Source organism: Colletotrichum paranaense, assembly GCF_030867605.1.
Source record: "Colletotrichum paranaense strain IMI 384185 chromosome Unknown Scaffold_5.1, whole genome shotgun sequence".
Lineage (NCBI taxonomy): Eukaryota > Fungi > Ascomycota > Sordariomycetes > Glomerellales > Glomerellaceae > Colletotrichum > Colletotrichum paranaense.
Window position 1 is genome coordinate 691,574 of NW_026848963.1, and position 26,779 is coordinate 718,352.

The following is a 26,779-nucleotide window of genomic DNA, read 5'->3' on the forward strand; positions in this document are numbered from 1 at the left end:
CTTACCTGCCTTGAACGGCAGTTCGGCTCGTGAGCGGCATTTTGTTCGCATTTTCAACCTCTTGTCTGAATTCGAATCTCTTCTTTGCGTTGCGTTATTCCGTCCATTCGTCAAAACGCAATGAGATTCACGCCATGGACGACGTTGAGCGAGCAAGCGATCAAAAGAGGCTTTTGAATCCATCTCTGACAATCTCCACCGATTTCAACTTGGACCATCTGGAATCTTCGTCTTATAGTTCAGCTACGGAGGACAATGGCGAGAAATCGCCATTTCTTCCTCCCCAAGATGATGATGAGAGACCGCAACTGCTGAGGAGTCAATCAGAGGGCTCTTTACTGAGTCGAGTCTCTACAGGCTTCTTTGGCGTTTTCATATTCTTCTTCATTTTTTATGCATCAGATCAGCTATACCCTGCGACTGCACCGCATCGTTCTCAAACGGCGGTCTATGTGGTCAAAGAACCGATACCATCATCGCCACAGTTGAGGGACTCGTCGGAATATGTTTTGGGCTCTTCGTGGGACTTCAACGCCGCGCCAGGCATCAGAGAGCACTACTGGACCATCAGCGATGCGATCTTCAACCCTGATGGGATCTTTCGGCCGATGATGCTCATCAACAACCAGTTTCCCGGACCTCTCATTGAGTGCAACGAGGGAGACACTATTGTTGTCCACGTCCGCAACGAAGCCGTCAATGCCACAGCCATTCATTTTCACGGCATGTATCAGAACAGCACGAACTCCATGGACGGCACCGTCGGCGTGACGCAGTGCCCTATTGCACCCAACGCGACGTTCACGTACAGGTTCACGGTCGAGAACCAGTCAGGAACGTATTGGCACCACGCACATCACAGCAACCAAGCTTCTGATGGACTCGTCGGGCCGCTCGTCGTCCACCCGAGAAAAAACCAGGGAACCAGAGACCAGTACTCGACTGATCGGGTTGTCATGATCTCGGACCACTATCACAACACATCGGCCGAGTTGTTGATGGACTATCTTCAATCAGACCAAGAGAATGAAGAGCCTGTGCCGTCGAGTGGCCTCATCAACGGGCGCAACTATCGCGATTGTGCCGACTTTGACGGATGGAGTTGCCAGAACGAGAAATCTCGTATATCCTCGTTGGAAACCTTTAGCCTGGCTCCAAATGAGCGACATCGCCTGAGGTTCATAAACACTGGTGCCTTTGCCGAATTTCAGATCGAAATCGACGAGCATCCGCTCTACATCACCGAGGTCGATGGGACTGATGTCCGCCCTGAACCCTTCCACCGCCTCAATATCCTTCCGGCACAGCGCTACAGTGTGGTCATTGAGACCAATCTCACCACTGCCGACTCGTTCTGGTTGCGAGCTAGGATGACCACGCAATGCTTCGCACGAGAAAATCCCTGGCTCGATTCAGAAGTGAAGGGGATCATCCGGTATGCCATACCAGAACTTTCTAGCAAAGAGAAGACGCATGAATCGGCATCGGAGCTCAGCGAACCACAAAGCAAGAGCTGGGACGAAGCCATAGATGTCGACTGTCGAGACATGAACACAACTTTACTCAGACCTGTCGATGCAATTCCAGCACCCAATGTCACAGCCACAATGTACCTCCGCGCCAACTTCGAAATAGGAGCATGGCGTCTATCGCGGGGCTTCTTCAACGCCTCAACGTGGCACGCCAACGTCACCTCGCCGGCTCTGTATCGCTTCATGGACGCCTCGAAAAGCGACAATGACACGTTGTTGCCGTCTACAACCGGCGTAAACGACATTACCTTCAATCCAGAGAATGAGTTCGTGTACCAGACGCAAGGCATCCAAACGGTCAACATCATCATCAGCAACTTTGACGACGGCGCACACCCGTTCCATATCCATGGGCACAAGTTCTTCGTACTGAAGCAGTCCCCAACGGGCTACCCACCCGAAGACATGGCCGAGTTGGAAGCAGAACTCGCGGCTTCGGGTGTTCTGGAGAACCCGCTCAGAAGGGACACCGTAACAGTCCAAGGCTACGGGTGGGCAGTCGTCAGAGTCGTGCTGGACAATCCGGGCGTGTGGACGTTCCACTGCCACAACGCATGGCACGCAGAGGCGGGCATGGTAATGATGATTGCAGCGAGAGTCGAGACGGCCAAAGAGTGGAAGGTGGCGAGCGAAGAGGAAGTAAGGCTCTGCGGGTTGCCTGGGGTCGAGAAAGGGGTTCGGCCTAGTGATGACATTTGGTTTGGGAACTTTGGTTGAGAGAGTAAATACGAGATTCTGTAAATAGAGGGTTAGTAAGTGCTATTGCTCGGAGAGCAATCATTCCCAAAGAGAGATTGAGAGCTTCGGCGGACAATTGGAACCCGCTCCCCGTGATAATTACACCGCTTCTAACGGTCTAACCCACGGGGAAATTGTCGAGTGCATACGCTCCATCTGTTTCCGTCCTGTAATGAATCAGAAATCAGCTGTTGTGGGATCCATCCATCAGTCAGGTCTCTACTAAGTCCGTCGGCGAAATACTGACGGCTAGAGTACCCTTGTCAACCCGTTTGTTGTCAAGCCCCCCGTGGGCAAGGCGTTGTGGTCCTCGGCATTATCCCTTGCTCATTGGAGTTGTGATCCACCATCGCCTTTCACTTCTCCGCGTATGTACGGAGCTATGTCTTCTGCAAAAGAAAGTTGCTGACATCTACCGGTCGAGTACCGAGACATTGTGTCTAAGAAGGACAAGACAGCTTCAATAGTACCGGCAGTTCCGAAGCTCCTTCCTTTCGTAGATACGATGGCTTCATGTCTCTGAGGCATCGACTCATGACGGAGAGTGCGATGGCTGCGCTTCGCACTAGAAAAGGAGTTGCTTGCTTGGAAGTTGAATTGGGCCCGACGATCTAGACCGCTGAGAGTCTAGAGGTTCTCAGCAGGCTAGTCTGCATGTAGTTGCTTGAACAGGGGGCACACTGAATATTGCAAGAGATTAGGAAATAGGCAAACGGGTCCCGTACTAACTCGATCGGATACCGGATTCCGCAGTACCCATCATCCGGTCTCCCATGAGTGCACGTGTGCTGTATCATCCGTGTGGTCCCATAATCCCATTTGCCATCATGCCCATTTCTCGCCGGGCTCCGCAATGAGAGGCGAAGTTCTGGGCCCCTTAATTCTTCTTTCTGCAGTTCTGCGATGAATTGGTTGTAGTGTTGTTGGAACTTCCACGTTGGAACCTTTTCTGCCAATCTGTGATCGTCACTTTTCGGTCCGTTGTAAAATTCTCAAAGTTAAAAAAGGAGAGGTGTAGTACGAAATTGACAGAGATTTCCAGTTTTCTGATGCAAAAAGGCCCGTTGAAACAAGAGACAACTGATGCGTCGCATTGAGTCGGAAATAAAGAGCATTTGGGCGCTCGCGCCCCAGTTTATCGCACTCTGTTCGTATGTTGGTCCTATCTTTCTTCACCCACCTGCATACATGTCAGTGCCGAGTTCCATATTATTTTTGGGGTAAACGATTCCAGCTAGATAGGACACGCGCCCCATCAACTCATCATTAGGATGGAGTCGCTGAAGCATCTAGATGGACGTTGTCTTGCCTCTAGAGACTTGTGCCGCTTGCCGGCTATTCAAGAGTCATGTCGATGTCATGTTTGCTATTGAATGATGATATGCGGCTGAGACTTGAGGGTGCCATGTAGAAAGAGAGCCGGCAAGTCGGACGGAGAAACCAAACATGATGCGACGTTGAAATTGAAGATTCAGAGTTTTGACTGGTGCAAATTCAAGGACTGTCAACTCCCTAGCTGCCGTTCAGATGACTTGTGTTTCATCCGCCATCCAACATGGTCAACACGAAGAAAGGCGCAAACTCTAATTCCCTTTCAGGATCGTGAGAGGGGGGAGGAGAAAATCTGCCAAGTCAAAGTGAGTTAAACACCTGCATCAGTTACGTTGCGCCGTCAAGCGAAAAGGCGCGAGCAGCCGAAGATGTTGGATGCTAGACATTTCATGGTCAAGACTCAAATTAGCTCGTCGACGGGGACCTGGTTCTGGCAATATTCTGCACATTCTGCACGCGTGACGGGCCAGCGCTAACATGACTAGGCCATCTTGAGGAAGTTTGGAGGGCAGCAAAACAGTTGAGGATGGGCCCGAAACTCTGAACTTTCCCGCCAATCATGGGCAGAATAGGCAGAAATGTTCCATGGCAGCACCAATTCTCATGGCTTTTTGGTAGACGCTCCCCGAAAGTCAATTCTATTGCAACCGACTGCCGTACCGTGATGTGATCAATCCCCCACCCCACTCCCATAAGTCCCTTCAGCTATACGTGTTCGGGAGGCCATGACCATCACATTACCAACGATTCAACCAAGCTAACCCTGAGGGCACGCAATATCAGTCGAACTCTGTTCAATTTAAAGCTCACATTGTCTGACCATAAACTTTCCACCAACCAGCCGCCCCGGTACTGGCATCCCTGGGGAACAATTGGTCCGTTACGCGTCCAGTGCTCCTAGGCAATCCCCCTTTCGCGGCTCCCGTCCCCTCCTCCTTTTGTATGATGCCCCCCCAAATGCTGAGAGGTTCGATGTTTACCACAATGGGACGAAAAGCCCCAGTTGAAAGTTGCGGCTGGAAGAACGGCACGGAACTCGGCAACTTGAGATCCAGGATTGATACAACCACCTATTGAATAGAGTGCCTAGATTCGATCGGTGCAAGGGCCGGACGACCCTGCTTCAACAAGCCTTAGCCTTGGCGGCGTACCAAAGTAGTCCACAGACGCGGAGCTCATGGTGGCAGTGGTGCTCGTCTATGTCAATCGCGGAGATGGCACTGTTGGGCAGAATCTAGTGCGATTCCAGAAATTCAGGAGTTATCGGTGGGGTTTGCCTGCCTGCATGGGACTATAACGAGCAAGGGCCATCCCCGGCACTCGCGTTGCTTCTGGCCTGGGGCCCGGTCGAGCTCCATCTTCCATCTAACTGACTCGGCCAGTGTTTCCCTGTTCCCATGATGCGTCCAGACGACCGACTGTACAGTCGGTACGTGGAACAAGGTATCCGTACTGGATAGGAAGAGAGCAGAGGAGGATGGTAAACAGGAGCAGTTCGTTGACAGGCCTTGGCAAGGCTGTGCCAAGAGATCCCGTCGATTTGGATATAAACCATCCTGCAGTTCCTCCCCAGATTGCCAAGAAGCTTCCAAGACATCACTCCCGCAGATCTCATCCAGTTTACCATTCTAGAGTCTTGGCTCATTCATTCTTTCGTCTTATTTTTTAACAAGCATTCTGATACTGTGTATCAAGTCACTCTCTACTACCAAAATAAATTCCTTCCAACAAAATGGTTTCTTCACTTCTCGCCCTCGGCGCCTTGGCCGCCACTGCTATCGCTGCTCCTCTCGATGCTCGCGCCAGCTGCACCTTCACCGATGCCGCTGCCGCCATCAAGGGCAAGGCTAGCTGCACCAGCATCATCCTCAACGGCATCGTCGTCCCTGCCGGTACCACCCTCGACATGACCGGTCTTAAGTCCGGCACCACTGTGAGTTTGAAGATTCTGGCTACTGAATAACACCTAAGCTGACACCGTAAAAGGTCACCTTCCAGGGCAAGACCACCTTCGGCTACAAGGAGTGGGAGGGACCCCTCATCTCCTTCTCCGGTACCAACATCAACATCAACGGTGCCTCTGGCCACTCCATCGACTGCCAGGGCTCCCGCTGGTGGGACTCCAAGGGAAGCAACGGCGGCAAGACCAAGCCCAAGTTCTTCTACGCCCACAGCCTCAAGAGCTCCAACATCAAGGGTCTCAACGTCCTGAACACCCCCGTCCAGGCCTTCTCCATCAACAGCGCTACCACCCTCGGTGTCTACGATGTCACCATTGACAACTCCGCTGGTGACTCCGCCGGCGGCCACAACACCGACGCCTTCGACGTCGGCTCCTCCACCGGCGTCTACATTTCCGGCGCCAACGTCAAGAACCAGGACGACTGCCTCGCCATCAACTCCGGCACCAACATCACCTTCACCGGCGGTACCTGCTCCGGTGGCCACGGTCTGTCCATTGGCTCCGTCGGCGGCCGCTCCGACAACACCGTCAAGACCGTCACCATCTCCAACTCCAAGATCGTTAACTCCGACAACGGTGTCCGCATCAAGACTGTCTCCGGCGCTACTGGTTCCGTCTCCGGCGTCACCTACTCCGGCATCACCCTCTCCAACATTGCCAAGTACGGTATCGTCATCGAGCAGGACTACGAGAACGGCTCCCCCACCGGCACCCCCACCAACGGCGTCCCCATCACCGGCCTCACCCTCTCCAAGATCACCGGCTCCGTCGCCTCCTCCGGCACCAACGTCTACATCCTCTGCGCCTCCGGTGCCTGCAGCAACTGGAAGTGGAGCGGCGTCAGCGTCACCGGTGGCAAGAAGTCCACCAAGTGCTCCAACATCCCCAGCGGCAGCGGTGCTGCTTGCTAAGCGTCTCGCACTTGCGAGTTTTCTCGGCCGCTCTCTTCTGAGTCGGTGATACCCACCAGGGGGTGCTAGTCTCTTTTCCCTGGTGGGAACGCTGACGCGGATTGTTTTGTGCTGGACTTTCTTGTAATGAGCTGAGCCGTGTCTGCAAAGTAATCAGCCGGGCGCAAATTTGTTCCTGTATATAATTTCCTTTGTCGTTCTCAAAATGTCTTGAGGCGAGATACATACGAATCCAATCACATACTGGATGAACCTCATCGTTACCTTTCTTCGTGACTCCAAAATCTTCAAGCTCGCAATTGACCCATGTTCTGCTTTAAGCCTTTGTGCCAAGAAACCAAGAGATAAACGACTGCTCATTTCCACACGAGTTACAAGGATCCCTACATGGCATACCCCTGGACTGTAAAGTGGCCCGGATCCCCGACCCTCATTTCCAGCAGAACCACAAAAGGGCCTGGCCACGCGACTTTTTTAATCAACACAAAATCAACCCGAAAACAAAAAGAACTGCCCACATGGTTTAAAAAAAAAAAAAAAAAGCAAAAGAAAGACTCCTCGACGGGGAATTAAAACGTGGGATTTCCCCGGTAACAACCAGATATCCTCACCACCAGACTATCGGGAATTGGTGGATGTTGACATCCAGTGATAATTGGTTGACGGGAACAGCCCTCAGTGCCTCTATCAAGGCTTCAGCCGAACCATCCCCGCCAACAATCCCCACCGAAGCTGGATTTTTCTCATTGTTTTCATGGTAAACAGTGAGGCAAACAACTTCATTCGATTGATTATGTGCTGAAGTGCAAAACTCACAGGCTTTTGACTAAGTATGTAGACAGGACGTTGTTGCTTTATGCTGATGCAGCGCGCAACCTCAACACCGATGGCATATCCGAAAGTCATAGCAATAAATCTGACCTTGGCAAGAAAGAAGAGTGATTGGCACATGGCACTCCTAGTCACCCTCAGCAGTCTTCATTGATTGAACTGGGTTTTGGATTTGAGCCACGCCTGAGACTGAAATTTCATCCCTGGGTGCCCTGTGAGCTTTCGTCAAATGACATGTTCCCAGTTGAGTTGATGCATCTGACGTGGATGATGGATCGAGCCTAACAGCAAGCTCGTCGATCGTGTTCAAAGGTATATACTTTCTCACTTGTCTCAATATGTACACGAATTTAAATGAATGGACGAGCTCAGTCCTTGCTACTGTCAACAGCGATCGCAAAGTGCTTAGCAGGTGAACACAGCCGGGCCGGGAATAGTGTAAGTTTGAGCTTCAGAGAAAGTCAAAGGTCAGCAATTGTCAAGAGTCAAGAACCCAAGAGACATTGTACAGCATACCCTTGTAGGCATCGTAGGTGATACCAGGATCAGTCGACTTGTACGCGCCGGGGATGGCAACCAGCGAAGTCGCAGTCTTGGTGCCGGAACCAGTGACCTGGAGTTGATGGCATCCGGGGTAGAATTGTGCGCCAGGGTACGAGTAGGCGGCGTGCAGAGCAATGATCTCGTGGCGGACGAGGTAGTAGCCCGACTTCAAGCAGGACGGGATTGTGTACTGGTAGCCGGAGTTGGCAACCATGAGGGGGGTCTAACAGATGTTAGTGCCAGCTAATCGACTTTGACATCGCAGGTCCAACATACATCAGCCCAAGTGTTGGTGGTTCCGGTGCGTCCACCCTCCTTGACCTTGAACCACACAGCACTGTCTCAGAGGTTAGACACGGCACATAGACACATTTACGTATTACTTTTTACTTACGAAGTGCCAGGCTGCCATGCCTGACAACCGGAATCGGGGCATCGTGCCATGTAGGTGATCACAGGACCGACGTGAGAATCGGGCCAGAGAGTCCATCGCAGGGTGACGGTCGATCCCGCTGCAGCAGTAGCGTGCAGGGCCGCGGGCGTCGAGCCCGAGACGCCGCCGGCTGTGTATCCTCCGCACTGGACATCGATCAAGTCGACGCTCTCGACTGGGCCGTTGCCTTGGACCGGGCGAGAGATTCTCTGGGGCTATTTGAAACTTGTGTGAGTTGTGATATCCTCGCATGGGGGATGAAGCTAAAGCTTAGACTTACAGTAGGGCTCGTGTACGGGTCTTGGTAAGGCTAGGTACGTGTCTGTTGTTAGATTTACAATAGAACATTTGTGTCTTTGATAGTCTAATGTACCTGGTAGAACTGTTTAAAACGAGTTAGCAACCATTATCCATAACACGAAGATATGCCATGACAAACCTGGTAGTAGGTGCCACCAATGGTAGCATTGTCGACGTATCCGTGACCAGCGACCAGAGCCGCAAGGCCTAGGAAGCAAGCAGCGATCTGCATGTTTCGAATATTTCGGACGAACGTCTGATGGACAAAAGCGAGAGATCGACGGCTGCGACAAAGAGCAAGTTGCGTAACGACTGACACTGCCTGCCTGGAGCTGAGCACTTTAAATCCAGAAACTTGCTCTTACACGGGAACCACCGTGCTATATATCATCAACACCCCGACTCAAAAACAGTTCATCCTTTCTTCTCCTTTTCGTCTCCAATGGGGACTCCTCTCAATCCAAGACACCAAGCCAGCGTTGCCAGCCAGCAAACTCCTTGGCGCGACGACGTTGCCTCCTCATCCCACCCCCTAAAATCTCATCACGGGAACTAAGAGGACAGCGCAAAAAGGAAACAACGGAACCACACGAGCGAGTGCCACGGCTCGACTTTATTAACTCTGGCAAGGGGCATTGCCAATGAAAATGGGGAAAACCCGCATCCCACTTTGGAGGCGGGGTTTCCACCAATTAATCAGCCGAGCCATCGTCGCAAGTCAAAACGCCAATGCCACCCGTGTTTTAATTAAAAGAGAACAACAAAGACGAATAAGCAAGGTTGGATCTTGCTACTACTATGTCGACAGAGCGCAACAAACTTTTGCGCGGCTTCCATGATGCCGTGTGCCGTGGGTTTGGATTGCGGGGGGATCTGCGGTGTCACCATGCCGGTTCATGATGCTTGTAAACCTGCAGGCAATGCCGAGGAAACATCTTCGTTTCAAGACGATCTCTCAAATAGCTAAAGATCAAATAATCCAGCCTGAAGATGAGTCTTTGAAGTTTGAGAGATTCGTACGCGTTGATAAAGTCCTTGAAATTTAGGGGCCCAATTGCGATGGAGAATGCAATATAGAAATTGGAACGAGCAGATACTGACCAATACGAAGCATGAATTGTGGCATGAGCTATCAGGAAGCCGAATTGAACAACGCAAGAGCTGCCTCCGTGTCGTCTTTTGGTCATCCCACCCTCTGCCGTTGTTCATGTATTTCTCCCCGAACGGGAATGTGACATCTTGCTCACGAATAGTCAGAATGCAGTAAGCTGAACAGCCACATGACACTTATTGGCTTGGCCGTCAACTTAGTTTTAGTTAAAGGGCGTCTAAGTCTGGAGTGAGGCTCTCTTACCTACATGTCGACGACGCGCGCGGGCTTATGAAATGCTCAAATATCTGCTTTCGTACTCAATAGTGCGTCTGCTTCATCATCGAAACTGAGCTACACTTATGATCTGTTCTACTACTATCACTATGGGGATTTTGGATTCGGAAATTCGAATGTGACAGTGTGAGCAAGGCACATATTTACCACTGAACTACTGCTGATAGTCAACCTCTTGCATCCATGTAAGTGTTTTAGACTTGTGTATCTCATGCTGTAGAATTGCCCCCACAGCGAAGTTGTCTTTGACATAAGACGTAAGGTAGTTCTTGTCAGGAAACATTATGTACGAGCCTCAGAGCCTCGGGTCTCACCATCTATTCATCCATTTACTTCTGCCCTTCGCACCTTCAAGATCCGATTGATTGTTATGCGAACATGTAACCGGTATGTTGGGACTGGGATACCAGACCCAATGGTTCGCGTTGTTATGTCTGGCCGCTGATTAAGTACTTTGTCGACTTCGGCACGATTAATCTGCATAACGCGAAATTCAGAAATGTTTGCATATTCAGCGTCTGAACGATACCTGAACTGGATCTCACATTCTTCTTTTAATCGGGACCTCCTTCTTCCGCTCCTTTTATTGATGATGACGGTGGATGGTCTCTCCAAACGCTGTCACTGCCGCATTCTACATCCAGACTGCAGGTTAATCTGCAGGTTGATAACGAGTAATGAACAAGATGGACTGCCGTAGCTTTTCGACTCGCTGGAAATAATACCGAAAGACCGCCGAACAACGGTACCAGATTTGCGCCACAGTTATCAGCGCGAATCTCATGTAGCAAGTCCAGGCTGGCAGGTCGCAGGGAGGGACCACATCACACCGGCTCTAGAGGACGAGTAAAGTACCCTGGTCTGATCAAAGTGGTGGAAGATGAGGAGTCGATCTACATGGATTTAGATCTGCCCAAAAAGGGCAACGGGCGGAGGCTGCTCAGAGATCGAAATACGCGCGTCTGATATCCAGTTTTATCCACAAATTCCAACCACGGCAAGAACCAACCACAAGTAAGCCGTCCTGGCTTTGCTTTTGCTTTCATCAACATGCAAACCGCAATGATTGATAAATGAGGTAATTGGAAATTAGCCAATTTCTGTAGAGTCTTCGGAAGCAACTGCAAGGCGAGTCATGACGTGCAGGACCATCCTGAGGAGAAGAGAACTTCTCGCAATCAGGAGTTATAATAAGCGTTTGCAATGAGAGTCACACAGGTTTGGAGGCAGCGGGGAATAAGCTCCTGGTCAACTGCCCAAGGTTTTAGTAAGGCAGTGCTAACTCCAAAGTTTATTGTTAAGCTTATTTGTTGACTAGGGTGACGAGGTCAGGCTTGTCAGCCCAATAGGGAAGCAAGCGCGTGACCCGACCCTGAGCCATCGATCGGGTGCTGACGAATGCTAGTTTCTGTTGAAGAAGGCTATGTAAGGAGGCATTTATGGAAGTATTGAACGTGTGATGGTTTTGGAGACTTGTCAGGACGCCATGTGGCTGGCTCTGCAGCTTAGTATTGAGCAAGGTACATCTAGATCAACATTCTATGCATAATGCAGGACGGCCCGGAAAACTGGCATCGGGGACAAGTGTAGATGGAGAACTTCTACGGACTCTCTTGCCTAACGTTGCAGCCAGCCACGGTACTGGCTAGACCCTATTCTCTCTTCTAAAGCCGTGCAGTTACTGCCCAAGAGCCAACAATGAACGTGTCATTCCAAGAGTCTCGATATCTCTGGTAAGACAAGAATATCGAATTGAGACTCTTGAGAAGGTACTTAACTTGGGTTGTTGAACTCTCAGATGTGGTCACTAATGGGGCAAATCTACCCATCATCAAGTTCAATATTTTTTTTATAGTTAGACTTCAACACACGGAGTCTTGTAAAGGAGAGTCCGCAACTGATGAACTTTTCCCAGTTCTCCACGTCTAACCCCCCAATGAGACACAACCATGACGATATTTCAGCCATAAGTAGTCCTGAAAAGTCATTATCGCGTTATCTTCTCCTGTTGTTTGCAAATGGTAAACTCCCCGACGCTCAGATACTCTGCCATGCATCACATCTGACAGAGCCGGCTTACCGATCAAAAGCTCGTTTAATGTCTTGGCAATAAGCTGGAATGAACCCCAAGAGAGCAGGTGCAGCACGTTAAGGCCGACCGTCCAAGACATCAGCTTCCAAAAGTCCCCATTATCCCCAACCCCGCAAGCCACGCGAAGCAGCGTTGTCGTGCGCCGTGGCCACATCCCGGACGGAAGCCGAGAAGGCGGACAAGATTACGGAAGAAACTTTAGGCCCAAGAACCGTGTTACTGAACCACCAAACGAGAACCCTGGCATCGGCAGAAGAGCAAGATGGGCAGGTCCTTTATCCAACTGACGCGGTGCTGAGCAACAGTTGGTCCCAACCCGCCACCCCGCGATATGAAAAAGTCTTGGCACCTGCCCTTTGGGGTTACATCGTGGCGTGCGAATATTTGAGCCAAGATGTTGTGACCCGCGTCTTGGCCCTCGGGTGCAGCAGCATCGAAAGTGCTTCTTCTATGCCTCTCGCCTTCTTTTCCAACGGCAAACTACTTGCGGTAACACTCACCCGTTATTGCATGACCAAGGCTAGCAGAACAATCAGGCTAGGCGAGCCCGGCTTTGCTGACAGAACTTGCTGGGCTCGAGTTCTGCTTATCAGTTGCATCAATTGGGCCCGCTGATTCGATATGCCTTCATGTTCCCCGCCCCAGAACCCATGCAATCGGCAAGGTCCAAATGCATGCCAAGCTTAACCAGAAGCTTGAGCTCTGACTCTAGGCAAGACCTCGCAATGTCGCCGCGCAGCGTGCCATTCGACATGGAAAGCCAGGGTGAAAAAGCAACTCAACATGCGGTGTTTGCATGCTGTGATCATTATAAAGAAGCGGGCAATGCCCCTGAGCGCGTCTCTGAGATTCTGAGAGCTCAACCCGCCTTGTTGTTCTCGCGGTCTTCTTCCTGGTCTCGCTGAGTGCATCACCAGATCATCCGCCAAGATGAAGACCACCTACCTCTCCGCAGCCGCTCTGGCGCTGGCCACATCCACCTTGGCCACCGATCCCCTCACTCCTGACAAGATTGAGGCTGACATCAAGACCGTTGAGTGAGTCAATTCCATGCTACAACGATCTCCTATGATGTGCAGCTCTGGCTAACTAAGGCTTAAACAGGCTTGAGCGTGTTCTCTGGAACCTGAACAAGATCGCTCGCGACAATGGCGGCACCCGTGCCTTTGGCACACCGGGCTACAAGGCCTCAGTCGACTTCGTCCTGGAGCGCGCCCAGACTCGCTTCGCCAAGCAGATGGATACCTACCTCCAGCCCTTCAACCACACCTTTGAGCAGACCAACGCCATCTCCGTGACCGGACCCGACGGCGATGTCATTGTCATCAGTGCCGAGTACAACACCGCCACTCCCCTGCCGGGTGGTATCACGGCTCCTCTCATCGATACCCCCGTCGACGACGTGAATGGTTCCGGATGTCTCCCAGAGGCCTTCACGGGCATCGATGCCACCGGCAAGCTTGCCTTGATCAAGCGCGGCGTATGCGCCGTCTCTGACAAGATCAAGAACGCCAAGGCTGCTGGTGCCCTCGGTGTGATCCTGTACAACCAGGTCCCTGGTGACGATATCACCAAGCCCACTCTCAGTGCTGAGAACATTGGTCTCCTCGTCCCCCTGGGTATCATCACCCTCGAGACTGGAGAGGCGTGGAAGGCCCTTCTCACCGCCGGCGAGGAGGTGATCGTCACCCTCATCGTGGATGCCATCTTCGAGGAGCGTGAGACCTGGAACGTCATCTCCGAGACTAAGGAGGGTGACCCGAACAAGGTCATCATGCTCGGCGCCCATCTCGACAGCGTTCTTGAGGGTCCCGGCATCAACGACGATGGTTCTGGCACTGCCGCCCTCCTTGAGCTGATGGGCTCCGTCAAAAAGTACAGCGGCTTCCCCCACAAGATCCGTTTTGCCTGGTGGGCCGCTGAGGAGGCCGGCCTGGTTGGATCCTACTACTACACCGAGCACCTCAGCTCCGAGGATGCCGACAAGATCAAGTACTACTTCAACTACGACATGATCGGCTCCCCCAACCCCATCTACGAGCTTGCCTCCTACAACAACAGCGGTATCGGTCCCCAGCTCATCGCCGACTACCTCGAGGCCAATGGCAAGGAGACCATCTCCGCCGAATTTGATGGCCGCTCCGACTACGCCGGTTTCGTCGAGCTCGGCATCCCGGTCGCATCCATCTTCACTGGTGAGGGCGAGAACGACCCTTGCTACCACCAGGCCTGCGACACGATTGACAACATCAACTGGGATGCCATCACCGTCAACACCAAGGCTGCTGGTCGCGCTCTTGCTACCCTTGCCAACTCTCTTGAGGGTGTCCCCCCTCGCGCCAACACTACCCCGATCCTTCGGGGCCGCGCTGGTGTTCTCCAGCAGATGCGTCGCTGGAAGGCTCTGGCTGAGCACACCAGCCACGGCAAGACATGCTCTCACAATGATGAGAAGAAGATCTACTAAGTGCTGTTGAGCCAATGGTAGAGGAACCGCCTATTAGATGTAGCAGCGTCGCGGTCACGGCGGATGTAGATGTAGCCAACACTTTGATTGAGTTAGCTTATGAGTAATGAAGATAATGTCTACTGAGCCCTGACCTCACCTTTTGAAAAACAATTGAACTGCCCATTGAGACTCCTTGCATTCAACACATGTCTAATCGGAGTCCGTGAATAAGGACATCACGGAAAACACGGGCACCGATGAGGTGGAGCCGATCGGCACCGGAGCACAAGAGGGCTCGGCGTCGCCCACCGCGGATTAGCGCCTCGGCAACTGGAAATTGCAGCTGGAAGCACGACCCACGCCGCAAATTTCTGCTGATTGGTGCTGTTCTGCCCCAACAGAAAGGGGTATCCCCATTACGCGTGTTGTATTTGCTCTTCTCATGCCACCGCGTCACGTCAAGTGGAAGCCGGCGTTTCACTCTTTATTCTGAAGCCAGCTGAGATATCTATCTCTTAAGTACGGGTCAACATTGATAGAATTCATCGTGCTGAGTCAGGGACAATTCTAAACAACCATGGCTCCAAAGAAGCACAGCTATGAGTTTGGAGGCCCGTAAGTTCCGCGTTCTACAGCCGCTTCTCATACCCAATCGCTGACTTTTTCATGTTCACCCAGTCCCGGCGCCTTTGCCATCGTCTTTGGACTTCCCGTCCTCTTGTGGACCTTCTTCTTCGTCTGCAATGACAAGACCGGATGTCCCGCACCATCCACTTTGAGCCCTCGCACGTTGACCTTGGAGAAGCTCAAGCTCGAGACGCCATGGCCCGCAGATGGAATCTGGGGCTTCTGTAGCTGGGAAGCTTTCGGCTGGAGCATCGCCTATTACTTTGTGAGCTTGGTCTTGTACCGCGTTCTCCCTGCTCAAGAGATGCTCGGTACCAAGTTGGTTCAATCTGGTCGCCCATTGAAGTATCGCTTCAACTGTAAGGTTTCTCAATTCAAACACTCAATGAATCCATCTAACCCACGAACAGCTTTCAACGCCACAGTCTTCCAGCTCGCCGGCCTGGCTATCGGCACCTACCTCCAAGGCGCCGACTTCGCCGTCTGGACCTACATCTCAGACAACTACCTCCAGCTCCTGACCGCCAACACCATCCTCGCCTACATCATCACCGTCTACGTCTACGTCGCTAGCTTCAGCGTGAAACCTGGCAACCCAGAGCTACGTGAGCTAGCCGTCGGCGGCAACACCGGCAGCCTCATCTACGACATCTACATCGGCCGCGAACTGAACCCCCGCATCACCCTGCCCTTATTCGGCGAGGTTGACCTCAAAGCCTGGCTGGAGATGCGCCCCGGTCTCACCGGCTGGGTCATCCTCAACCTTGCCTTCTGCGCAAAGCAGTACCGCACATACGGCTACCTCTCCGACAGCATCCTTCTCACCACCGCCGTGCAGGGCTACTATGTCCTCGAGGGCCAGTTCATGGAGGCCGGCTTGCTAACCATGATGGATATCACCACCGATGGCCTGGGCTTCATGCTGACGTTCGGTGACATCGTCTGGGTGCCCTTCCTCTACTCCACCCAGACCCGCTACCTCTCCGTCTACCCCGTCCACCTGGGCTGGGCTGGCGTCGCCAGCATCTTTGCCGTCTTCGCGACTGGCCTGTATATCTTCCGCTCTGCGAATAACCAGAAGAAGGTCTTCCGCACGCAGCCTGATCACCCGAGCGTCAAAGATTTGCCCTTCATCCAGACGAAACGCGGTACTAGGCTGCTTACTGGTGGATGGTGGGGCAGGTCTCGTCATATCAACTACTTTGGCGACTGGCTTCAGGCTTCGCCGTTCAGCTTGCCGACTGCCGTGTCCGGCTACCAGATCCTCACTGCTGGCAGCGCCGTGTCCGGTGCTATCACGATGATTGACGGGCGTGAGGTCGTTCAGGGCGCTGCTCGTGGCTGGGGCATGGTCTTTACGTACTTTTACGTGCTGTACTTTGCCATCTTGCTTATTCATCGCGAAGGGCGAGACGATGTTGCTTGTACCGAGAAGTATGGCGAGGATTGGGAGAATTATAAGAAGATTGTTAGATGGAAGATTCTGCCCGGGGTCTACTAGGGGAGTCGAGTAAGGTAGGTGATGCAGCCGTCAATTTCACCGACCAGTGAATACATTGATGTCATCAATCAAGCTGGAGGTGACATAATTTGGGACTTGGACTGCGATTTGCATTTGAACTATGTTTGTGTATGCCTACTTTAATATGTAGCACCGTATTGGAGAAGCATAGCCTCGATTTTCCCCGAGATCTCCTTGATGTTTCTCAGGCGGTGGCCGACGACTGCCTCAAAATATTCTCCACAGCCGGAGATAGCCTGTAGACAAGGCTGTTGGGCCTCATATTGACATATTTGGAGCGGTGTCATACCACTTAGATGATCGCATGCACGTAGTATGGTGTGCTCTGGCCGATTCATCGCAGCCGGATTCCCTCTAGCGGTTGGTTTCGCTCCATTCTCGAGCAGAAGTTTCACCCCATCCTGATCCAAACAAGCGACAGCGATTTGTAATGGCGTCACTACGAAGTCTGGTGCATCTGTTTTCGCACCCAGGTCCAGCAGGTCCTCAAGTCTGCATATCGCATCACAGGCTCCACCGACAAAGTCGCGTTCTATGAACGACTCATGACCATGTAAAACGACAGAGTACGGCAGAAGACAGCGTAGGTCGATGTCTTTGTGCCAATTCTTCAAGACATGTAATGATGCTCCTTCCATGGAAATATCCGAGGCTGTGCCCACCATGAATCCGCTAAGTGGAAGGTGGAATATTTGTACAATGTTTCCTTCGTCGAATCGGAAACCCATGCGTACTGTAGTCCCCAGAAGATTCCTTCCACAACCTTCTTTGCGTAGCATGAAGTCAGCTAGCTTGAAAGCTTGCATTTGAAAGAAGTCGACCAAAATCCGAATCTCAGGCTGTAATGGTGCATAGAATACAACTTGCGTGGACGAATAAGCACACCCGAGCCCGTAGTCCGTGATGAGCCTTTCCACGATATAACGCCCGTTTTTTAAGAGTAACAAGTTACGAAACGTGTCAAAAGGATGTGTTCTTGAGTGGTGCGGAGTTGTAAGCATGAGAACAAGCTCCTTATTCTGTAGGAGATACTCTTCACAGTCATTGATCATTTTTATGGCTGCGAAAGTGCAATATGTTCCAAAGTCGACCCGCCATGCGAGGGTCCGAGGAATTTCCTCGTTCTCAAGAGTCCTAATCTCGTTATTCTTGTACTGAAATGCCTCTGAGAAAATGGCGCTCGCTCGTTCGCTTAGGGCTGTGGACTTGTCTAGGCGAAAACAATATTTCGTACTAAAACGGATCGATGTCCCCAGATATTCCATGACAGTGTAATGCGAAAATGAAATTTCCGGTTCTTCATCAAGGTAAAAGTCGTCTGCCATGACAGTTATGAGACATCCGCATAATTCGCGAAGAAATTCGACATCGTAGCGGTAGTCTTTTGCACACCGGCTTTGCCGTGACAAGTCTTTTCGGATTGCCTCTATCAATACGTTGGAGTCGATCCATTCACGCCCAAAAACTTTGTTGTTGAAGCAGATCCAATCAAGAGCCGAAACTACAACTTGTAGATTTTCTTCAGGTATGGCCTCGAAAATTCTGTCGTATGCTTCGTCGAGGGTTTTTGGGAGGTTTCTCAATTCGTTCATGATGGCTGCCTTGTTCCCTTTGATTCGTCGTAAGGAATCAAGCTGGCATACAATCCACCGGAACCTACGGCGCGGAGCGATTAGTCTCGTATAGACGATAGCGGTTGTAAGTGACATACTTACATTCCTTTTGCGCCAATACACAAGGCCTCTAGAGCCTCTTGGCGTACATCTTTTGTCCAGTCCTTCAACTTGTCGTTAGTAGCGAGTCGCGATTCAGTATACAGACGAATATCAGCATCGAGGTACTCGTTTCTCATGGACATTTCCGTCGAAACCTCTTCCATGACTTTTTCAATGTCCAGATATTCGCGACTTGTCACTAAGAGCCGGATGTTTGAGAATCTCAAGTCGGTGGCGAGATCTCGCAAGACCTTGAGAAGCTCTTCTCGGGGACTGCTTTCGTCAACAGCGTCAATCGTAATGTGAACACTGCTGAAGTAGCGTGAGACAGCCTCAAGAGCAGTGAGCAGGTCGCTGAGGCTTGGATCCTTGCCATCCTTGAACATTTTCCAAAGATGGTCTGGGACCTGATCTACCTTCCTACACATACGCTCAAGGACCCATCTTAAAAATGGAGCTGACTCGTCCTGATTGTGCCCGAAGTAGCAGTAGTATTGAATTCCAATCGACACAGAGTCACTTGAAGTAGACTGTCGGCAATTCTCTTCGATTTTCTCAGCAAGTTGTGAAGCCAAGATAGTTTTGCCGGCTCCCGGGATGCCATGAATCCACAGGCATCGTACATCTCCTTGACTGAACTGGGTCCACTCTGGAGTACGTGACATCCATTCGCACGTTCCAGGTTCGTGATTTGTGCAAGCTCGGCGGTGAATTGATGATGGGTCAGTATGTCTGAGCCACTTGTACACATCGTTTCGTTGGTTTTCTAACCATTAAGGTGACGATCAGTATGGTAACAGTGGCTATCGCTTAAGAGGTCGAGTAGAACATACCAGTCAGAACTTGCTGGATGCGTGAAGTTCTTTCGCGTATGAGCTTGATGTCATGACTAGGGGAAGATAAGTCTTAGAATTCTTGCTGGCTACCCGTGATTTGTATACGAGACACAGCATTTTCACTTACCTGGATGTTGCGGTTAAAGCGAGACTGATTGTATTTTTGCACCGTGCAACGTCTTGGAGCAGTTTTCTGGCCTTCGTCTCCTTCAACGGCCATGCCAAGTTCCTCAGAGTGACCTGCACTTTCCTTCTCTTAGAATCAGGGGGCCCTTGTGCCTGGTTTTGGTCAGAGGCGATCAACTTCTCCAGCTGTTCGATGGCGCCATGGCATTCTGCAACAGGCCCTGCATCTCCGTCCAAAGCTTTTCGCAAAGCCGAGTATGGTTCTTCGAATTTGAGGAGGAACTCGACGTTCTGCAAGACTGCCCCCACCGAGGAACATTCGACGAGGATCGTGCGTAGATCGGAGGGTGCATCCCGGACGTTCTCGATGTAGTGCTTGCAGATCGAAACCACTCTATCAGCGATCTGAATAGTTGCAAAGACGCTCGCCACAAGACCGAAGGCTTCTGCCATCTTTCAGCCGTTGTCAGTACTCAGGGCAGTACTGAAACGATCGATGACACCAGCGACCCGCGTACTTGAAAAGGGGAGAATGGCGAAGATACGATCAGGCTGTGGGCGGGGAGATCTCGCCTTATGATTCCTATGGCCCCCGAAAGCAGCTGGCAGAATGCCTCGAAGTGTGCCCAAGGCAGGCTGTGCCGCAATCTGACAACTCCAGTCCAATTATTCGTCGCAGCTGATGGTTCGCCTCATAACGATGCGCCTCATAACGATCCCGTAGCCTGCATCGCCATGGGGGCTGGTGTGCCAAGGCATATTGACCAATCAGGTGCTTATCGCTGTATGAGGAATTGCATTGCAGATTACTTTGTCGAATGTGTCTATTTCTATCAGGTACCGAGACCTGCAAGTAACGCTAATCGCTCACAAATTGCTGGAAATTCTAGTCATGAAGTTGGTCATCAGTTCATCCTCCTCCGGGATCAAGCCAAACTTATCCGCGCTCCTCTCGTTCTGGAAGCCCTCATCGGGGCTCGCCCAGCTGTAGCCCTTCCACACGCCCAACTCGGGCCACATCTTCTGCTCCACGAGAGCCTTGAGCTTCTCATACCGCGCCGAAGCCTCACTGCCAGCAGCGAGACCCTGGAGCACAACCTTCCACGACTCGACAGTCTGCTCGAGCTCCGCGGTGCTGGTGACGCCCATGACGCTGCCTCCGACGCGCACGTCGCCGCTCTGGCTCGGCAACTGCACGCCGAGACCAGCTGCGGCGCCGACGCGGGCGTACTCCTCCATTGACCAGTGAAGCGCCACGGTTTCCAGACGCTCGCCGGCATCGCTGGCGATGGTCGAGAGCTTCTGGCATGCCAAGCGCAGGTCGTCCGGCGCGGGGTGCCACGAGGCGATAACGCCGGCCTTGCCCTCCGCCGTCTCCGTGCGCGCGGGAACGCCTGTGGATGTGAGGAGACCCATACCGAGCATGCTTGCGTTCAGCACGACCTGCACGCCGGCGTTGCGGAATCTCCGCAGCGGGCTCTGCTCGTCGGTGTGGTCGGGTCCGGCGACAACCTCTGCGAGGCCGAGCGTGGGGTTCTGGATGGTGAAGTGGCCGTAGCTCAGGATTGCATCGAGAGCCTCACCTGTCTCAGCGAGGATCATCTCGGCGAGACTGCAGAGAACATGGACGGGGAAACCACTGATACCGACATAGCGGATCTTGCCCTCATCGCGAAGCTGTCTTAACGTCTGGACGGCAGCAAGGACTTCTGCGGGGGGGACGAACTCGACGTCGTGCATGTACACGAGGTCGAGGTACGTCGTGTTGAGGCGGCTGAGGGAGCGGAGGACAGAGTAGCGCACGTACGCCGGCGAGTAGTCAAACTCGTTGCCGGCGATGCGGCCTGCCTTTGTGACCAGCACGTAGGACTCTCTGGGAATGTTGGTGGCTGCGGTGTGGGCGGCCAGGGCGTCGCCGAGGAGGACCTCTGAGGGGCCGTAGTACGGCGATGTGTCGAAGCCGTTGACGCCGAGCTCTAGCGCCCTTGAGACGATTTGCCTGTACGGCATCTGCAGCGGGTCCTTTACATGCTGGGTGTTGAAGGTTGCTGTGCCCAGGAAGAGAGGTGGCAGGACAGAGGCGATGGAAGGCCGGGAGGCCGGGTTGAGGCTTGTTGTGGTAGCCATGACTCCTGGAGGAAAGGTGATATGAGAATGAGATGAGAGCTAGTGAGAATGGTTCGATATGCTCAGGGTGTAAAAGTTCGGGAAGAGGGGCGGGAAAGAAGAGGGACTTGTCAGGAAACTGTCTAGCCTTAAGACGGGAAGTCAGAAGAAAGGGCTGAGCCGGTGAGGTGTTTGCTACTTGATATGAGAGGGTCACAACAGGATCGGTCCAGAAGTCTGGTCTAAAAAGCCCGCATGGGGGGCCTCGCTGCTTGCCAGGCTCCTGGACTAGGAAGAATTCGTTATTAACCATAACTGTTATGTGGGCAGTTGAGACCGCTCTTCTCCGTCCGCTTCTATTAGCGTACCCAGAAACCGTGAGCTCGGATTCTCCCAGGGCTAGGCTCAAGCCGCGTACGCTCAAAGGGTACTCGACTCAGTGCCGATACATAGGTAAGGTATTAGAGTATCAACTCGTCAATACTTACGAAGCTATGTTGCGTGGTGGGGTTTATGCGTGGTCCATCTTGGGCCAAGCCCTTGGGCGCGAGCTATTTTGCCAAGTGAATTTGGACCGATTGCACGTGTCACCTCGTCTCAACTTGCCACAACTTGATAGACAAAAGTGACAGAGTGACAGCAGAACGACAAGTTGGGCAAAGCCGCAAAAGAGAGAGAGAAGAGAGATCATGGGTGGGAGGACCCCCAAATGCAAGAATCCTTGCCAACTGCAATTTTTCTCCTACCGGGCCTCGCCGGCCGGCATAAGTGTGGCGGAACCCCAGTATCCATGTTCCTCTGAGACTTCCCGTTTCAAGCCACCCTCCTTGACTCGTCATCCACAAACAGATCCCCCCGATCCCTGGCGCCAGTCGTACGGTCGCACCAGAAAGCACCGCAGAAAGTCAGAAACCCAGAAGATGCGGTGTGCTCCATTGCGGACGCTAAACTTGTTTTGTCATATAAACCGTCATTAGCCTCAAAATTTCCAAAACACTCGGCTTCCAGGGTGCGTTGTCCAATTCACTCTCGGGTTTTCCCTCATAATCTTTGCCAACGAGAGAGGCGGGCGGCACTTAACAAAAGCCCCTCAACCTTGGATCATCATCAGGGTCGTCTGTAGTTCGACTTTGCTTCTTCCGAGCCCGGTGTAATAGTTGTTAATTATCATCGTCGACGAGAGCAGGCTCCGACACTCACAATGGCCGCCGTTGCGTCCCTGGACCCTCACATTCGCGGCATCATCGATGATGCCGCCGCCGATGGCATCCCGTTCCGGGCCAAGTCGGCTCACTTCCACACCACCTGGGCGCGTACCTTCTCATCGCTGCCGGAGCTCTTCATTCAGCCTCAGTCGCAGCAGGAGGTTGAGAAGGCTGTCAAGCTTGCGCGCCGGTGCAGACGGCGCATCACCACGGTTGGCCATGCACACTCACCTTCGGACCTCACGTGCACGAGTAACTGGCTGGTCAACCTCGATGGATTCAAGAAAGTGTTATCTGTCGATAGTAAGCACGGACCCTCATGTCATATCTCATTCACTCATCCGCGTAATCTCATGAGAGCTATGCTAATGCAACTTGACAGAAGAGACTGGTCTCGTTGTCATGCAAGCCGGTATCCGGCTATGGCAACTCACTGAGGAGCTGAATAAGCATGGCCTCTCATTCCCTGTGCTGGGTAGCGTCAACGAGCAGAGCATCGCCGGCGTCATCAGCACAGGAACCCGCGGCAGCACCCTGAAATACGGTCTGCTTTCGGAGGCCATTTCCTCCCTCAAGATCGTCCTTGCCAACGGTGAGACGGTCTCATGCTCGCCGGACGAGAACCCGGATCTCTTCCGCGGCGCCACGCTGTCGCTCGGCGCCCTCGGCATCATTACCGAGGTCAGCTTCCGTGCCGTGCCGGCTTTTAGCTTGCACTGGCAGCAGACGATCCAGGCCGACTACAAGATGCTCGACGCCTGGAAGCAGGACAACAAGCTATGGACCCAGTCCGACTTTGTCCGGGTGTGGTGGCTGCCTTATACCAGGAGGGCCGTGGTCTGGAAGGCAGACATTGTCACAAAGGAAGACCTCGAGTCCGGAAAGGAGAAGAACCGAGATCCGCCAGTCGGCTACTACGATGGAGCTCTCGGTTATCACATATACCACAACCTCCTTTACCTATCGCGTTACATCCCTCGCATCCTGCCCTGGGTTGAATGGTAAGCTGAAGCCCCTTCCTTGATACACCTCATCCGACGTCGTCGACGGACTCAACGGACTAACTGACGTCCTACAGGTTCGTGTTCGGCATGCAATACGGCTTCAATGATGGCTACACCTCATCAGCCGTCCAGCCCATGGATAAGGCTTTGTGGATGAACTGTCTCTACAGCCAATTCGTCAACGAGTGGGCCATCCCGCTCCACCGCGGGCCCGAGGCCCTGATGCGTCTCGGATCCTGGCTCAACAAGCTCAAGCCGGGCGACCCCGACTACGTCGACCACGGCATTCCCTTCTCTGCTGAGGGCCTCTACGTGCACTCGCCCGTCGAGGTCCGCGTCTGCGACGCCACCGTCCACACCAGCGCTGAGCAGCGCAACAGACCCTTCCTCGACAGCACCGTCAAGGACGGTCCCACGCTCAACCTCAACGCGACGATGTACCGTCCCTACGACCTCGACCCGCCCGGCCTGAAGCGCTGGATGCAGGGCTTCGAGTGGCTGATGCGTGACCTCGGTGGCAAGCCGCACTGGGCCAAGAACTTCAACGTCAAGAACGAGGAGTTTGCTGAGTGGTACGGCGACGACATGGTCCAGTGGCGTCGTGTCCGCGATGAGGTTGACCCCGACGGACTGTTCGTCGGACCTTGGCACCGGCAGTTTGTGCTGGATCCCAAGAGCGCTCCTCTCAAGTTTGAAGAGTTTGAGAAGACGAGGCATGATGCTGGCCGGGGTGTAACCGTATACGGCACCCGTCTGGAGATCGAAGATGCCGATGCTGATGTCAAGGCATGAGCTACCCTATCTTAGTTAGTATCTGTAGTGTCTGACTGTGTAACTTCTTGGCCCGGTGAATGGCGTGGGCTGTGAAAATTGGCATCTGGATCTTTCATAGCATTGATTTACTTCCTACAATACAATCACATAGATTTCAAGCGAGGCAATTTCCATCACCCCGCCCAGACTGCCCGGAAGCATTTTACATCCAAAGTAAGATTGTAAACAGTTCTTATTCCCAATATTCAAATACGATGAAACGTGCAAATCATTGCCTCTTCCGTTGATGCCTCCCTTCCCAGCCAACAATCTTTCTGGTCCCTGAATTTTGGAGCTGTCTCCTTTTCTGCGCAGTCGATAACCCACCCCTCCATCCACCCCCATGGGCACGCAGCTACGGTAGGCGAGGGTAGAACGGGGGTCTTCTCCGTTAGTGCATCCGTCAAGATGCTACTTGGTCTGTGGTGTAGGTAGATAAATGAAAGTCCGAAAATGCCAGATACGTGTAAAGACAGCTTTTTACGCCGTAATGGTAGGTAGACCGTAGACTCCACACTTGACCCCCCTCCCCTGTGTGATGCTCAGATCGTCGCCCTTTAATCTTGCTAAGCAAGAAAGACAAGGTAACGGTCCGTGTTCTCCTGGAGCGAGATCACCCAATTCTGGGCACCAAGACGAGACTCCCAAGTTCTAGAATTTCTTTGGGAAGGACAACAAAGTTAAGGAATTCTGGATACCCTTCATCACATCATTCTTCTTTTTCTCGCTCGGGCTTTTCAAGGGGCGGGCGGCAGGGCATGGTTCAAGTTTTGGTTTGTCGGCCGCGGGACGCGGGTGAGCGGCAATCAGCGAGTTTGATCATCGCACCGAATTCAATGCCGCTCGTACGTTCGTCCCCCTTCGCCGGTGACGGTCGGCGAGGACGAGCGAGGACGAGCGCGGACTCTTGTTCTTTGTATCAACGTCGTCGTAAGGCTGCAGGCTCAACGTCGCATTGCGTCGCGATTGTGGATTAGTATTGCACTGCGGTGTTGCGCAATCGCGCATTATCTGAAGACCCCTTCGTCTTAGTTGGCGGTATGGCTTGCAGCAAGGGGACGCACCAACAGCTTAGTGCTCATGAGTAGCCTATATGGCCAGCATCTTCGGGACGTTTGACGAGGTCTTCGGATCGCTGATACCGAATTGATTACTGCCAATGCTGTCTATAGTGAAAAATTATCAATTTCAACCTTGTTTGAGGTTCCTTAGCTGCGGTGTCTGAGAGAGAAAATAATATGAACATCTACTTGGCTTATATTAGTCGGAGAAATAAACGAAAAACTCAAAATGATTGAAAATCCAATCTTGCATGAAGATCCGGCCGGTGTTTGCCGGAGCCTCAGATGTTTGCGCACACGCACTGGCAGGCCTAGACACCTCTGTACTCCATCAGGTAGTCTGGGATATCTACAATGTAGGGGCTCGTCGCAGCACCATGTCTCCTACTGTACCCGGCTGGATATCCGATAGTGATATGGAAAGAAAGCGGCGAATCAGTTCGTCGACAATGATGCTATCCCTTCCCCTGCGTTGCCGATAACAAACAGATTGCTGGGGGTTCAATCCAGTGTTCTGAACTTCCGTCAAGTCTGTTCCCGAACGAGCGCGCGGCAAGCTCGAGCCACAGCCGGTGGGTTGGCCCTCGGGCTGGGAACAGGATTGTTGTCCACAACATCCGCGTACTCAAGGGGCCGTCCTTGCTTGCTTGCGTGTTGTGGAACCTCTTGCGTGAAATTGGTAACTGAGCCGCCTTTTGCCCAATGCCCAGTTATCACATAATCATGCAGTTTGTGAGCCGCGGTGCAAGGTGAGGGAGTCAGAGAGTCAGAGAGTGCCATCTAGCTTTGGGCTGTTCACCGCCGCGCCGCTGGCTGTGCTCCGTTCCCCCCAAGCGCGCCCACTTCCCGACTCTCTGGATTCACCGAAGGGCTGAGCGCAAATCAAGGAAGAAAATTTCTATCAGAGTAGCACTCAGCCGCGTCAATCCCGTTATGATTAAGGTTCTATGGTTCAGGAAGCCACGTCAGATGAACATCAATGATTGCTTTTTACTACGTTGAGTCCCGTAGTGGCGGGCAATGACGTGGTTGTGGACGGCAATCAATGTAGCTTGCGCAAAAAAGGGGACCAACAAGCAAATACTGGTGGTGACTGTAAAGTTCAATGCTACAGTAAACACTTGAATGGTAAAGCAACCCCCCACCAGCCCGCGGGAGGCGCGTCTTTCCTTACTTGCATTCACAATTCATTCAAACAGAGTTTGGCGAGAACCAGATGGCACCTGCATGCGCTAGACTGTTAGCGGTCGATA

At 52.5% G+C, this 26,779-nt stretch overlaps 10 protein-coding genes across 10 annotated transcripts; 7 read left to right on the forward strand and 3 right to left on the reverse strand.

The window, feature by feature from the left end:
* Positions 1-134: 134 nt before the first annotated feature.
* CPAR01_06554 (multicopper oxidase) lies at positions 135-2,249 on the forward strand (the record flags this gene model as incomplete). The annotated part of the gene is made up of 1 exon (XM_060490826.1): positions 135-2,249. One exon carries the CDS (start codon positions 135-137, stop codon positions 2,247-2,249), a length of 2,115 nt encoding a protein of 704 aa, XP_060349700.1.
* A 3,085-nt stretch (positions 2,250-5,334) lies between these two features.
* CPAR01_06555 (endopolygalacturonase 1) lies at positions 5,335-6,476 on the forward strand (the record flags this gene model as incomplete). Its single annotated transcript, XM_060490827.1, has 2 exons — positions 5,335-5,535; positions 5,589-6,476. 2 exons carry the CDS (start codon positions 5,335-5,337, stop codon positions 6,474-6,476), a joined length of 1,089 nt encoding a protein of 362 aa, XP_060349701.1.
* Positions 6,477-7,712: 1,236 nt separating this feature from the next.
* On the reverse strand, positions 7,713-8,815 carry CPAR01_06556 (glycosyl hydrolase family 61; the record flags this gene model as incomplete). Its single annotated transcript, XM_060490828.1, has 7 exons — positions 7,713-7,756; positions 7,824-8,073; positions 8,127-8,187; positions 8,245-8,498; positions 8,564-8,593; positions 8,657-8,665; positions 8,723-8,815. 7 exons carry the CDS (start codon positions 8,813-8,815, stop codon positions 7,713-7,715), a joined length of 741 nt encoding a protein of 246 aa, XP_060349702.1.
* A 3,391-nt stretch (positions 8,816-12,206) lies between these two features.
* CPAR01_06557 (uncharacterized protein) lies at positions 12,207-12,677 on the forward strand (the record flags this gene model as incomplete). The annotated part of the gene is made up of 1 exon (XM_060490829.1): positions 12,207-12,677. A coding segment is annotated over one exon (471 nt), but the record flags the coding sequence as incomplete, so codon positions are not given.
* A 315-nt stretch (positions 12,678-12,992) lies between these two features.
* Positions 12,993-14,529, forward strand: CPAR01_06558 (peptidase family M28; the record flags this gene model as incomplete). The annotated part of the gene is made up of 2 exons (XM_060490830.1): positions 12,993-13,099; positions 13,167-14,529. The coding sequence occupies 2 exons, from the start codon at positions 12,993-12,995 to the stop codon at positions 14,527-14,529; spliced, it is 1,470 nt and encodes a 489-aa protein (XP_060349704.1).
* Positions 14,530-15,088: 559 nt separating this feature from the next.
* Positions 15,089-16,639, forward strand: CPAR01_06559 (ergosterol biosynthesis ERG4/ERG24 family protein; the record flags this gene model as incomplete). Its single annotated transcript, XM_060490831.1, has 3 exons — positions 15,089-15,126; positions 15,190-15,497; positions 15,549-16,639. 3 exons carry the CDS (start codon positions 15,089-15,091, stop codon positions 16,637-16,639), a joined length of 1,437 nt encoding a protein of 478 aa, XP_060349705.1.
* A 140-nt stretch (positions 16,640-16,779) lies between these two features.
* On the reverse strand, positions 16,780-19,790 carry CPAR01_06560 (uncharacterized protein; the record flags this gene model as incomplete). Its single annotated transcript, XM_060490832.1, has 4 exons — positions 16,780-18,316; positions 18,376-19,141; positions 19,209-19,264; positions 19,339-19,790. The coding sequence occupies 4 exons, from the start codon at positions 19,788-19,790 to the stop codon at positions 16,780-16,782; spliced, it is 2,811 nt and encodes a 936-aa protein (XP_060349706.1).
* A 414-nt stretch (positions 19,791-20,204) lies between these two features.
* CPAR01_06561 (L-galactose dehydrogenase) lies at positions 20,205-21,464 on the reverse strand (the record flags this gene model as incomplete). Its single annotated transcript, XM_060490833.1, has 1 exon — positions 20,205-21,464. One exon carries the CDS (start codon positions 21,462-21,464, stop codon positions 20,205-20,207), a length of 1,260 nt encoding a protein of 419 aa, XP_060349707.1.
* A 299-nt stretch (positions 21,465-21,763) lies between these two features.
* On the forward strand, positions 21,764-22,072 carry CPAR01_06562 (uncharacterized protein; the record flags this gene model as incomplete). The annotated part of the gene is made up of 1 exon (XM_060490834.1): positions 21,764-22,072. One exon carries the CDS (start codon positions 21,764-21,766, stop codon positions 22,070-22,072), a length of 309 nt encoding a protein of 102 aa, XP_060349708.1.
* Positions 22,073-22,644: 572 nt separating this feature from the next.
* On the forward strand, positions 22,645-24,444 carry CPAR01_06563 (sugar 1,4-lactone oxidase; the record flags this gene model as incomplete). The annotated part of the gene is made up of 3 exons (XM_060490835.1): positions 22,645-22,951; positions 23,031-23,649; positions 23,727-24,444. The coding sequence occupies 3 exons, from the start codon at positions 22,645-22,647 to the stop codon at positions 24,442-24,444; spliced, it is 1,644 nt and encodes a 547-aa protein (XP_060349709.1).
* Between the last annotated feature and the right edge of the window lie 2,335 nt (positions 24,445-26,779).